This window comes from Pleurodeles waltl, chromosome 8 (genome assembly GCF_031143425.1).
Source record: "Pleurodeles waltl isolate 20211129_DDA chromosome 8, aPleWal1.hap1.20221129, whole genome shotgun sequence".
Taxonomy (NCBI): Eukaryota; Metazoa; Chordata; class Amphibia; order Caudata; family Salamandridae; genus Pleurodeles; species Pleurodeles waltl.
This window is the reverse complement of record NC_090447.1, coordinates 1,389,286,411-1,389,299,414: the sequence shown is the minus strand read 5'-3', so window position 1 is coordinate 1,389,299,414 and position 13,004 is coordinate 1,389,286,411. Positions and strand designations below refer to the sequence as shown.

At 48.9% G+C, this 13,004-nt stretch overlaps 1 protein-coding gene across 2 annotated transcripts in view; it reads right to left on the bottom strand.

Moving 5' to 3' along the window:
* The window catches only part of LOC138248663 (transmembrane 4 L6 family member 4-like), a 163,522-nt gene that overhangs the window by 31,454 nt on the left and 119,064 nt on the right, over positions 1–13,004 (bottom strand). For both annotated transcript variants that reach the window (XM_069202432.1, XM_069202434.1), the window contains exon 4: positions 4,459–4,607. In XM_069202432.1, the coding sequence (XP_069058533.1) occupies positions 4,459–4,607 (149 nt within the window). The remainder of the gene's footprint in view (positions 1–4,458; positions 4,608–13,004) is intronic.

Below are 13,004 nucleotides of genomic sequence, written 5' to 3'. Positions count from 1 at the left end.
ATCACCCACTATTCGAAGTTTATCTTATTCGATTCATATCCTAATGATCTGCGTTTTATCTTTTACCGTGACAAAGCGCAAAACAATACTGGACTTGAAAAAAATCTCACATTTCTCAGGTCCTAGTGCGAGCTGCTTACCTAGTCACGGTTTTAACTTTGCATTCTGAGGCTTGTAGGCCTACGCATTCCATCATAAAACCAGGATTATATGTCCCCAAATGTAAAGTAAAACCAAGGACTGGTTGATTTTCTCACCTAAGTACCCAGGAAACGTGAGAGCTCTGGATTTGTTTATTTTGCATTTCTATTTCTACAAATAACCAGATGAGGTAACAACAAACCGAATGAAAAACAATTCAGTGATTAAATTGCCATATTTTATTTTATTTTTTATTGAGATTTGAGAACAGGTGCCATATGAATGGTAACACAAGAAACAGATGATGACTAATTTCCTGCCACGACTGAGCTGAATGATGGCGGATCTTTGTTGGCCCAACCAAGACCTATAACTTGGTCTCCTGCAGGCAGAGGTTTATGCGAACCTAAGATTTTGATATCAGGTTTGAATAGTCTCTGGGTTTCTTGACGTTTTAACTAAATCTATGATTGACCTTGCAAACTTTCTCTTCCTAAAATATGGGAACATCACCTGTGTATGTTAAGAGAATCTCAACAACTCTGAAACATTGATTGGTCAAAGTTTAGGTGTTCTTAGATTATTAGGCTGGCCAGAATTAGTGCTGATGAGTGTTTTCTAGCTACATATATGTTATCCGGCACCAAGGTTTGCTTTAAAAACTTTAAATACTGATGCAAAGTAAAAGGTAGAGCGGCACCCTCTTTCATCTCAACTACATCCCTACCAAAGATGGTGGACAAAACCAAGGTGGCTTCTAAATCAGTCATCGGCTTCAATGAATGTTAGATACATGGGTACCTGGGGGCTTGGGCCATGTACAGACAGTGTGTGGCTGCACTCTGGGTGGTAAGCCAGTGCTAGGCACAGCATACAGCACCATAACATCAACACTTCAAACCCATAACACTTTTTTCACCTCCAGCCCCCGTCTTCTGCCTCGAGAAGACCCAGCATCACTTGAATGACAAAGACAAACCTGGGTCGAATGATAGGATGGCTCTGAAGGAAAGTCACTCTTTTTGGCATGGTTGCCCCCACTTCTTGCCTGGTATCAGTATGCTTGCACTGTTTTCACTGGGATCCTGCTGACCAGGACTCCAGTGATTGTGCTCTCTCCCTCTGGTACTTGGGTACCCAGGGCATTGAGGCACTAGGGGTTCCCCATGGGCTGCAGCATGTATTGTGCCACCCATGGGAGCCCATGCAAAATGTGCCTGCAGGCCTGCCGTCGCAGCCTGCGTGAAAAGGTCCATGCACCCTTTCACCACAGGTCACCTGCCAGGTCACTATAAGTCACCCCTATGACAGGCCCTTTTAGCCCAGAGGGTAAGGTGCAGGTACCTGTGCGTGAGGGCACCCCTGCATGAGCAGAGGTGCCCCTATGAACCCCAGTTATATTGCACTGGACTTTGTAAGTGCGCTGAAGCCATTTTGCGCGTGTACTGGACACAGGACACTCCCTAGATCCAGCTACATAATGGTAACGCCGCAGGGCATGTTTGGTACCAACTATGTCGGAATCATACCCCAATACTGATGCCAGTATTGATTGCATGATTCCATGCACTTGGGGGGCTCCTTAGAGGACCCCCAGTATTTCTCTTAACAGGCTTCTGGAGTTTTCCGGGCAGCCCGCGCTGCTGCCCCCCCACAGACAGGTTTCTGCCCTCCTGCTGCTTGACCAGCTCAAGCAGGGTAAGGCAGAACAAAGGATTTCATGTGGGAGAGTGAGGCAACACAGTCTCCTTTTGGAAATAGGTGTTACATGGCTTGTGGGGGTAGCCTCCCCAAGCTACCGGTATGCTTTGAAGGGCACATTTGGCGCCCTCCTTGCATAAACCAGTTTGCACCAGTCCAGGGACCCCCATCCCTGCTCTGGCATGAAACCCGACAAAGGAAAGGGGAGTGACCACACCCCTGTATATCACCACCCTAGCGGTGGTGCCCAGAGCTCCGTCAGGTGGCCACTTGGTTCTGCCATCTTGAATCCAAGATGTGAAGAGGCCCCTGGGAGCATCTGAGTGGCCAGGTCAGGCAGGTGAAGTCACAGCCCCCTCCTGATAGGGGTCACCTTGGTAGGTGACCATTCCCCCTTCCTGGGCTATTTAGGGTCTCCTTCTTGGGTGGGTCCTCAGATTTGATGTGCAAGATTCCACCAGGACTCCCCTGCATCATTTACTTCATCTTCTGGCCACTGAATCTGCAACTGGACTCTTTACAAACCAACAACTTCAGCGACGACTCCACTTTGCAACATTGTTTCTCCTGCTCCTTCCAATAACTGCAACATTTACCCGGCTGTGCATCCTCTGAGGTAGACGAAACTCCAGCCTGCACCAAGAAGTAAGAAGAAATATCCCTTGGAGTGAAGGAGTCATTCCCCTGCATCTGCAGGCACCAACTGCAACGACGACCGGCTGCGTGGATCTGCTCTCCTCCAGAACTGCATGGATCCTGCATCACTCTTGGTGGTTTGGAGGGATCTCCTTGGCCCTCTCTGCCAGATAGCCAACTTGGGAGATGGTAAGCCCTTGCCTCTCCTTGCAGGATAGTACCCCTGTGCATTGCGACTCTTGCAGCTACCAAGGCTTGTTTGTTTCTCCTCCAAGGGATCTTCAGGCTGCGTGTAGCCTAGGCACCCAGCACTTCTTTCTGCCAAGCACAGTCTCCACCCTGTGGCTCCAGCGACGTCGGACTCCTCTTCAGGTGTGCTGAGTGGGCCTCACTACGACTTGCTGTGCCTGCTGCCAGTGGGTTGCCTGTGGGGGCAGCATCCTCTTCTGGTGACTCTCCCAACTGCTGAGGGTCACCCCAGACTAACCTCCTTGGGTCGAGTCCCCTGGGCCTTGCTGGTCTTCTTCAGCCTTGCACTTGTCTTCCTCTTTGTTTGCATTTGCCAAGGTCTTCCTGCACCATTGACCTACTGCAACCCGACAGTCAACGTGGGACTTCACCTGCATTACTTCAGGAACTCCTCTTCAGCTCCTGTGCTGCACAGCTGGTCTTCTTCGTCCCCCCTGTCGACCTGGTCCTGCATCCACAGAAGGATGGGTTTTGGCTCCTGCCACAACCGGACAATCCATCACGAACTGGACTTGGTCTCCTTCCTTTACAGGTCTACCTCTGACAGAATACACCTGTGGGTTCTTCCAGCCTTGTTTGGGTCTTGCACAATCCTTTTCCTAAGTCCTCCTGTTGGTTTTGGTTAAAACCAGGTACTTACCCCTGCCCTCCTGGTCGCTGGGGGTCACTCTGGTACTCAGCTCTTGGGGTTCCTACTTCCACCAGCTCCCCTCTAACGATTCCACATTCTTGGGTGGGGTACTGTCTCTCGCATTCCACTTATTTAGTATATGGTCTGTCCCTCCCCTAGGGTCTACCCTGTTTTCCAATGCTTTAGTCAGTAGTTGTTGTTTTTATGCTCCTTACTGATTGCTATTGTGTATCTATTTAGTGTGTTTACTTACCTCCAAGTGGGGGGACTGCCTAATAGTATTCTAGTATTTGTGTTACCGTAATAAAGACCCTTTATTTTTGTAACACTGTGTGGTTATTTCATGTGTGATAGTGCTGTGTGACTACAGTGGTATTGCATGAGCTTTGCATGTCTCCTAGCCTGCTCATCCACAGCTGCCTCTAGAGAGCCCTGGCTTCCTAGACACTGCCTACACTTCACTAATAGGGGATACCTGGACCTGGTATAAGGTGATAACACCACAGGTGCGCACCACACACCAGGCCAGCTTCCTGCAAGCTCTGTGATCCAAAACATACAGCTGGAGCCAGGGACCCCAGCACTAAGCAGAGGCTTCTCTGAATATAATCAAAATGGAGTCAAGGAGCAACTTGAAAGTGGTGGAGTGTCTGGTGGAAGGAATGGTGTGGCTAGGGCATGATCCTTGAGGGTCCCAGCAAACACATGCAGGATCTAAATCCATATAATGCACTCCTATCTGTTTTATTGATACTTGACAGCAGTGCTAAATAACTATTCCCCCAGGGTCAGCAGGGCTCCCTCTCAGAAGGGCGTAATCCTGGAACATTTACATGCTGTATGGATAAAGTCGTCCCATGAACCATGGTAGCTCACACATCCCAAGGACTTTGCCTTTCCCGCCCTCCACATCCTAAACCGCGTCATGTGTGTTCGGTTTGAGGCTTTCACACTTCTTAAACACACACTTATTACACATAAAGGACCTTATCTTATTTTTAGTTTTTGTTTTTTGTAACTTAAACCAAAATAATAGCAAAATGTCAAAAGCCAAAAGAAAAGAACATACATCCAATTATTAATTAATCTTATATACTTACTCCCAGGTGCTGTTCGTTCTGAAAGGATAAAAATAGGATTCACCGTCTGTGGAACAAAGAGGTCCGCCAATCAGGCCCAGAGAGGAAATGATCATGCAGTATATTCCACCTAGAGCTCCCACTGCAGACAAGATCACGGAAATAAACATCTGACAGAGAGAGGGCCAAAGAGGTTAATAAATGGCGGGCTAGTAATTTTTATTTTATCTGCAGATCAAATAAGCCGGTAGGGTAATCACTTTTAGGGACTTTTGTGGCTTGGATAACTGTGGCAGGTACCAGCAGATAGAAGGAGGAAAATAAACCCTTCAGAACCATGCAAACCTTTTCACCCTGTGCCAGCATCAAATTCAACTATGATCAATGCCAACCCATAGCGACAGTTGGATTCACCCTAGAACGTCCAAAACACCATGATCACGCCCATACCATGTCTTAAAGAAGAAAAGGGTCTCTGTTTACCCTCTAATGGACCTAGTAATAGCAAAAATTGCACATACACTACATGCAATACATTACATAGAAACAAAGGTTAGTTTTGACATAGAGGTTTTAAACAAAATCACGCTGCCACACCTAGCTGGGGACTGTGCTCTGCACAGATTGTTTAACATCTAACAAATAGTACAATAAACTTCCAGTGTACTTAGGGGAAGTAAGGGAATTGGAAAACTGTGAAATACGCTGGATATTACATACGTAGTTTTTGCATATGGATTTAAGAAAATGATATGCCAGAGGTACATTTTCATCACATTTGATCACGTATACAGATGAAAAATTAACCTGAAGGGAGTTACGATTAATGTCACAGCTGAGCGGCGATGGTAGAGAATATATATGAGGTTCTCATTGGAGTGCAATGTGTTAACATGTACACATACATGGTTTAGAAATGACTGTGAGGAGTGCTTTTTCTATTGTAGCTTAATTTCCAAGTGACAAGAGACTAATGGTGCACAATGGGCTAAACACAGTGTACTGCATTTACTTCACAACACCACAGAGGACAGGTACAACTCAATGGAGAGACACTTCAGACCTAAAAGCTATCCTGCTGAACATGAGTGGACAACCTTGTGCTACCTCTTCCAAAGATGAGGCTGTGGCATGCTGTCTGGTAAAGAGCATTAGAAGTCGATAAAAATAAGCCATTGTGCCACCATTTACAGCCCAGTCAGGCCTCCTGTACCATTTTGCTTTCAGGTTGGTGCAGCATACTTGTGAAAGAATATTAAAATATCAGACGCAGTTTCAAGACACAATTGCAGGAGTGGACGTCTTTCTGCATCACCGCCAGCAGGGGTTGTAACCAGTGTACACATGCATTACCTCCTGTCCCTCCCTCGCCTTCCTTATAACCAATGAGGCTCCCTGCCTCCCCCTAGACCCCTCCCTTCCCCTTGAACCTCCCCCACCCCCACCACCTCCTGTTCTTTTTTGTCTAGCCCCGCTAGACTTACCTTCTTCTTCCTCCACGGCAGGGCCTGGGGGACATCGGCTGCACTCTTGACGAGCGCAGAGCTCCTCGTGGAGAGTTCCCGGCGGTCGCGTCTTTTGGAGGCAGGCGTTGCTGCCTTGGAGACGCGTCCTGGGAGTCGGCTGACGAGGTCATTCGGCTCTTTGCGGCTGGGGCTGTACTTCCGGATCTTCGGCTCGCAGGGATGAGCTGATGTGCTGGTTATGGTTTTTCAGCATTTTTACGGTAGGACGGGCGATATGCCCACGTTTTAGTAGTTTGGGGCTAATTGTTGCCGCTTTTTCATTTGCTGCTATTTTTTTAGGGGGGGGGGCTTTCTCCATTATTTAATGGGGACTGGGACCTCTGGCCGGCATTTCTTGTGGGGATTATGTCAAAGGTTCCTGCAAATCGACAAAGGATTGTTTCCTCTTCCTCTTCTTCAGGGGAGGATCTTGAGGTTGCCCTCTCCACTCCTGGGGGTCGCCAGGGGACGGTGGGGGCTCCTGCGCCTCTGATGTCCAGAGAAGAGGTTCAGGACATTATTGAGGTGGCTGTGTCTTGTGCTCTCCAAGCTGGTGCGGCCAGGCCTGGACGTTCTTCGGCTGCCCGGCCTCCTGGGGCTGCGGAAGGGTCCTCTTCTTATGATGATGATGATGCACCTTCTACTTCTTCTGGTGGGAAATATGTCTCCAAGGAAGAGATTTGGGAGGTTATGTCTCATGTTCTGGACAATTTGGGTTTTCCTGTTTTTCAATCTACAGGGACGGATTCGCACTTGTTCCCTCAGTATCAAACGCCTTCGAGGTTTGCCATGCCTTTTCAGGGTCCTGTTAAAGATATGGCACTCCGGGAGTGGAAGGATGTGGACAAGTCTCAGGTTCCAAGGTTCCTTCAGAAGCTATACTTGATGGAAGGGGAAGATGTGTTGCCACCCTCAGTTAAACTGGATTCCATTTTGGCAACTCTGATTGGCAAGACGGCTTGGCAAGACGGCGGTCATTACTGAGGATTGTGTTCCTTCTGATGCCACTGAACGTAAGGTGGAATCTGGTCTTAAAAGGGCATTTGCAGCGGAGAATTTAGCCCTCAGAGCGGGTATTTTTTCTGCTTATTCAGCACAATCTTTGGTGCAGGATTTTGACAAGCTGGCGGTGGCTATTCAGGAAGGTTCGGAGTGCTCGGAACTTCTGGCTGTTATGGAGCAACAGGCCAGGTTGCTGGCAGACATGTCTTCTGATGTTGTCCATACTTCGGCTATGGCGTTGGGAGCTTTGATTGGGGTTTGTAGGTCCCACTGGTTGAGGATGTGGAAGGCGGATCCTAGGGAGAAATCTGCTCTCCTGAGACTGCCTTTTGAAGGGCGCAATTTATTTGGAGATCAGTTGCCTTCCATGCTTTCGAAGGCCTTTAAGGAGAGGAAACACGCCTTGCCTTACAAAGGTGGTTCTTCTTCTGGCAAGGGTTGGCGGAAGCATTCGCATTCCTCTCCCAAAATGGATTCCAAGTCTTTTTCTTTCAGGAAACGTCGTTTTCAGCCCTGTTTTTCTCCTAAAAAGTCTGCTCCTTTGGGGCGGGGAGAATTCAAGAAGGGGTCCTGACAATCATTGTGGGCCTGGCAAAGGGCCGGTTGGGGGTTGGCTGAGGCACTTTCTTTCAGTTTGGCGGGAGAGTGTCAGCGATCGCTGGCTGCTGGACATTGTGAACAATGGCTACGCCATAGATTTCGAAGTTGTACCTCCAGATTCCGGGGTGCGTCCCACTCCACTGCCTGCGGACGGGGCCCAGAGGTGGCGTTGTTGGAAGGGGTCCGGGACTTGCTTCTCAAGGGGGCCATCTCCCATGTTCCTGTGGGGGAGAGAGGTCTGGGCACTTATTCTGTCTTGTTCCTGGTTCCAAAGGTGTCAGGGGGCTTTCGTCCTGTCCTCAATCTAAAGGGGGTGAATTCATGGATCAGGACTGTGCATTTCCGTTTGCTTTCCATTCAGGCGATTTTTCCTCTGGTCAGTCCAGGGGATTTCCTGGCGTCTCTGGATCTGCAGGATGCTTACCTGCATGTTCCAGTGGCTCTGTCTTCTCAGAGGTTCCTACGCTTTGCAGTGGGCCAGGACCATTTTCAGTTTTGTGTTCTACCATTTGGCCTCAAGTCGTCTCCCCGAATTTTCTCCAAGGTGCTGGCCCCTCTGGTGGCTCTTCTACATTCCGTAGGGGTGTTTGTACATCCTTATCTGGACGATATTCTAATCCAAGCGCCCTCTCAGGTGATGTTACAGAGGCATGTCGCCCGGGTTCTGTTGGTCCTGCAAAACCACGTTTTTTTGGTCAACTGGGGGAAGTCAGATTTGGTTCCTTCCCAGGATCTAGTTTTTCTCGGGGCCCGGTTTCTGACTCTTCACGGCTTGGTGACTGTGTCGGAGAAGCGGTTAGTGGGCCTCCAGTCACTGGTGTGGTCGCTCTTGTCGCAGCCAGCTCCCAGAGCCCTTCAGTGGTTGCGTCTGCAGGGTCATTTGGCGTGGGTGATTTTTCTAGTGCCATGGGCACGGTTCCATCTTCTTTGCCTGGTGAACTGGTTTCTTGTTCATTGGTCTCCAGGGTCGAGTTCTCTTCGGGCACGGATTCCGGTGTCGGGGTCTGTACGCAGGGAGTTGGGTTGGTGGCTGGTGCCAGCTCATTTTCGTGTAGGGGTGTCTTTATCTCCTCCTCTCCCGGTGGTGGTGACGACCGATGCCAGCCTCTCAGGTTGGAGGGGCTTGGATGGGGTCGACTCAGGTCCAGGGGTTTTGGTCACCTCTGGAAGCCAGACGTTCCTCGAATTGGCAGGAGTTGAAGGCGGTGCTTCTAGCTCTGATTCATTTTCAGGACTCCCTGAAAGGTTTAGCGGTTCTTATTCGGACAGACAACTTGGTGACCAAAGCTTACGTGAACCGGCACGGGGGGCCAGGTTGTGGGCGCTGTTCCGCATTGCAAGGAAAATATTTGTTTGGGCACAAAAATGGGTTCTTTCCCTGCGAGCCACCTACATTCAAGGGGTGGTCAGTGTTCTGGCGGATCTTCTGAGCAGGGTCATTCCTTCATCTCAGCTTTTCTCCCTCGGTTGTCTCTGTTTCGTCACCTGGTTCACCTTTGGGGTCTTCCGGGGGTGGATGTGTTTGCCTCTTCAGAGAATGCGAAAGTAAGTCGCTTTTGCTCCCGGTTTCGTTGTCCTCAGGCTTGGGCGGTGGACGGGATGTCGTGTCCTTGGCCTCAGGGTCTTTTGTACGCATTCCCACCCTTCCAGTTGCTCCGTGCGTTTCTGGTGAGGGTATGTCTTCTGAAGGCCAGGGTTCTCTTGATCGCGCCCCACTGGCTGAGGGCAAATTGGTTTCCGTTGCTTCGGTTGATGGCTTCGGATCGCGTGTGGACTCTTCCTCTTTGTCCGTCGCTTCTGGAGTTTCCTTGACTCCCGATGGTTTTTTTTTTTCCTTCCTTGTACCCTGGATATTGCCTATTTTTGTTTCCTGTTGTCAAGTCCTGTTTTTTTCTTGTTTTCCTTCAGGAGTTCCTGTTAGAGGTTTTTTCCCCGGTGTTGGTTTTTTTTCCCTCTGGGACTCCTTCTGGAGGGTACGGTCTGCTTTGGCGTAGCCTGTCAAGCTGCACAGTGGCTACTAGAAGGGGTCGCCCTTATTTGGGAGTATCCAGGACCTGTAGAAGACTTGGTGTATTTGCCAAACCGAAATCCAGAGGTGAGAAGTCCAGCGCAGTACGTGACAGGAATGGCACAGGGGTATCCCGAGACTTCGCTGGTGGAAAATAGCACTCTGGACTCCCCCCTCAGAACATAAAAAGAAACCTATGCTTCAGGACATTTTGCAGGCCATAATAGCTACTAGTGAGGTGCTCAAAACAAAAAATTATATCCTGGAAGCAGACCTGGGCCTGCTTAGAGATGACTATTTCCATCTCACGGAGAGGGTCACCACGACAATACATGAACTAGCAGATATACCCTCCGCTATGTCCTCAATGAACAAAAGCTTTGCCTCCATGGAAACAAAATTCATACACTAGAGCTCCGGGCTGGAGTTGCAGAAAACTGGCCATGACGGAACAATATCTGCATGGTGGGGCTGCTGCAATGTATCGAAGGACACAACATGGTTAAATATCTGGAGACATGGATCTGGGCGGAGCAGCAAGGGGATGGCCTATCCCCATTCTTTGCCCCGGAGAGAGCTCACAGAGTACCCATGCCAACACTGGTCCCGGGAGGGCCCCCAACCTCTGGTGGCCAAACTACTGTTCTATAAGGATCAAAACTACATTCTGGCCAAGGCACGTCGTAAAGGAGATTTTACAGAGGACAATAGCAAAGTACAGATATACCCAGACTTCTCCTGAGAAGTGCAGGAGCACAGAACTACATTTCAGGAGGTCAAACGGAAGCTCAGACAACTGGGCCTTCAGTATGGAATGTTATTCCCGGCATGAATCAGGGTGATTGTCACCAATGGCACCAGATGCTTCAACTCACTACAGGATGTATGGGACTGACTTGATCACAATCCTCAGCTGGGCTCGAGCAGCTGACCTCACTCCCAATGTCAATGCAAACCCAAGGTGTATCCCCGGGGAAGTCCCCACAAGTTGCCCCAACCTGAGATGAGAAGCAGGTGGAAAGGAGACAGGCAATGGAGGTGGTGGCTTCTCTGAACGGCTCCAGAGTGGGATCAACAACACCAACGGCTGACAGAGCTGCGGACAACTCAAAGCCAGACAGTGTAGCTAGCGATTTAGGTGACTCTAGTTTGCAAATGCCACATGTAACACTTGGAATGCCAGGTGACATTATTTGATCAACTAGAGACATACCTGCAACGACTTTGAGACATCTCAGATAATAGATCCCCAGGCCACTGTAAAAATGGAGTCCTGGGAAAGGCAATCAGGTTGTTGCCCCTACAGTTTTTGGGGACTTTAGCATTTTGAGGGTGCTGGATGGGGAACCGGGAAGTGGGGTCTTTACACCTACATTCACCCTACTTATTGTTGAGTTTGTGGGAGTCTCTGCAGATAACATTAGTTATGCTGATTGCTTGGATGAGGGGCGAACACCCGTTTGTCCTGGGAACTAGGAGTTGGGTTGAGACTGGTCAGTTTACATGTTGGGAATATGAGAGTTGTGACATTCTGACTATCAGATTTGCAAACCTCCATGGTGCCTGAAGGGGAGTGGAGGAGACAGGGGAGTGGCACATAACACTAAACATCACTAAACGACAGTCCCAACAACATATAGGTTCCTTTCATGGAACATTTGAAGAATGCATACCATGTATAAGAGATATAAAGTGCTATCATACTTAAATAGGCAAAGTGTGCAGGTGGCTCTCCTGCAGGAAACAGACCTTACATCCAAGAAGGGGCAAGCCCTCCAACAGAGATGGAGAGGCCAACTGCACGAAACAGCCTACTCAGCTTTTGCCAGGGGAGTCCTAATATGGGTGAGGGCAGGAGTACTATATCAGCCAACTAAACAACTGGTAGATCCAGAAGGCAGATACCTAATGGTGGCAGGCAGATTAGAGGGCCGATATAGTACCATAATTAACATAGATGCCCCCAACCTAGACCAGGGGTCCTTCTTGAAGGGCCTGTCTGACACCTTGGCTCAGTATCAAACACAAAATTATATTGGGAGGAGACTTAAAATGTGTGGCAGACCCACACATGGATAGGTCCCACCCCCCACTTCCAGACTCTCCAATATTCAGAGTGGCACGGTTATTCTCAGAATGACAGGAGAGACCGAATAAGCACATTGCTTGCTTGGTTGGCAAATCCTGCGAAGAGAGGGCCAACCATCTTAGAATTAGAGACAGATGATGAGGGTTGGATTTATAGTGAAGAGGGAATTAATGATTGTTTGCACCAGTATTTTTCGGATCTCTACGAGAGCACCATACAGCATAATCAGGATGAGAGCAACAGCTATCTGACTGCCTGCCATTATTTTTCCTCTCTGCAGAGGAGGCCAAGGAGACCAGAGGAGACATCACAGTGCAAAAAAGAAAGGTGGCTATCAAATCCTTGGCAAGCAGCAAGACATCCGGCTGCATTTTATGCCACCTACTCTTAAGTGCTGACCCCCAAGCTGGAAGCCTTTCATAACACAGCTCAACCATCCAAATGCCTACCGACCACCACTAGGGAAGCAGTAATAGTCCCTTTGTTAAAACTTAGTAAACCGACCTACAACCACAGAGTGTACAGGTTATGCTCACTGTTAAATGTAGACTCTAAAATTTTAAGTAAAATATTAGCGACCAGGCTGCTCCCCTATATTATGAAGCTCATCCATTCTAATCAGGACAGTTTTATTCCCGGATGCAACACTGCTCTTAATATAGGCATCTCCTGTCCATCATGGAGGCAGGGGAATATGAAACAGCAACAGCAGCGGTCTTTGCCGTTTACATAGAAAAGGCATTTGATAGTCTAGAATGGGACTACTTATATGATGTAATGACCCTCATGCAGCTCGGGCAGCACTTCTTGAAATGGGCCATACTGCTCTACACAGACCCGACAGCCTGAGTCCGAACCATCTCATGCAGTTACAAGGTGGGGCGAGGCACATGGCAGGGTTGGCTCTTGTCTCCCCTGCTCTTTGTCCTGGCCATGGAACCCCTGGCTGCTTGTGCAAGAGCGGGGCTATTCTATCAAGGGCTACACATTGGTGAGTATTGGCATAGGATTTCCTTGTATGCAGATGACCTACTGGTCTTCCTCAGAGATATGCAGGGAGATCTTGATGAAGCCAACACAACGCTGAAACAATTTGGCTCCATATCAGGACTGGCAGAATCTGTTTCTGACTGCCTCTGATGGTCGGCCACTGGAGGGGCTACGCCAACTGCAGTGGGAGTCTAGATGCTTGACGTACTTGGAAGTCAAAATTTATCAGGGTTGACTCAATATATTAGAGGGGGGCATGGAATCAGCAGTCAGATCCCTCTATCAAGCATGGAATTCTCAAAAATGCTAGCGCTTTCGGTGATGGGCAGAATAGCCTTACTGAAAATAATAGCCCTACCATGCCTATTATTCT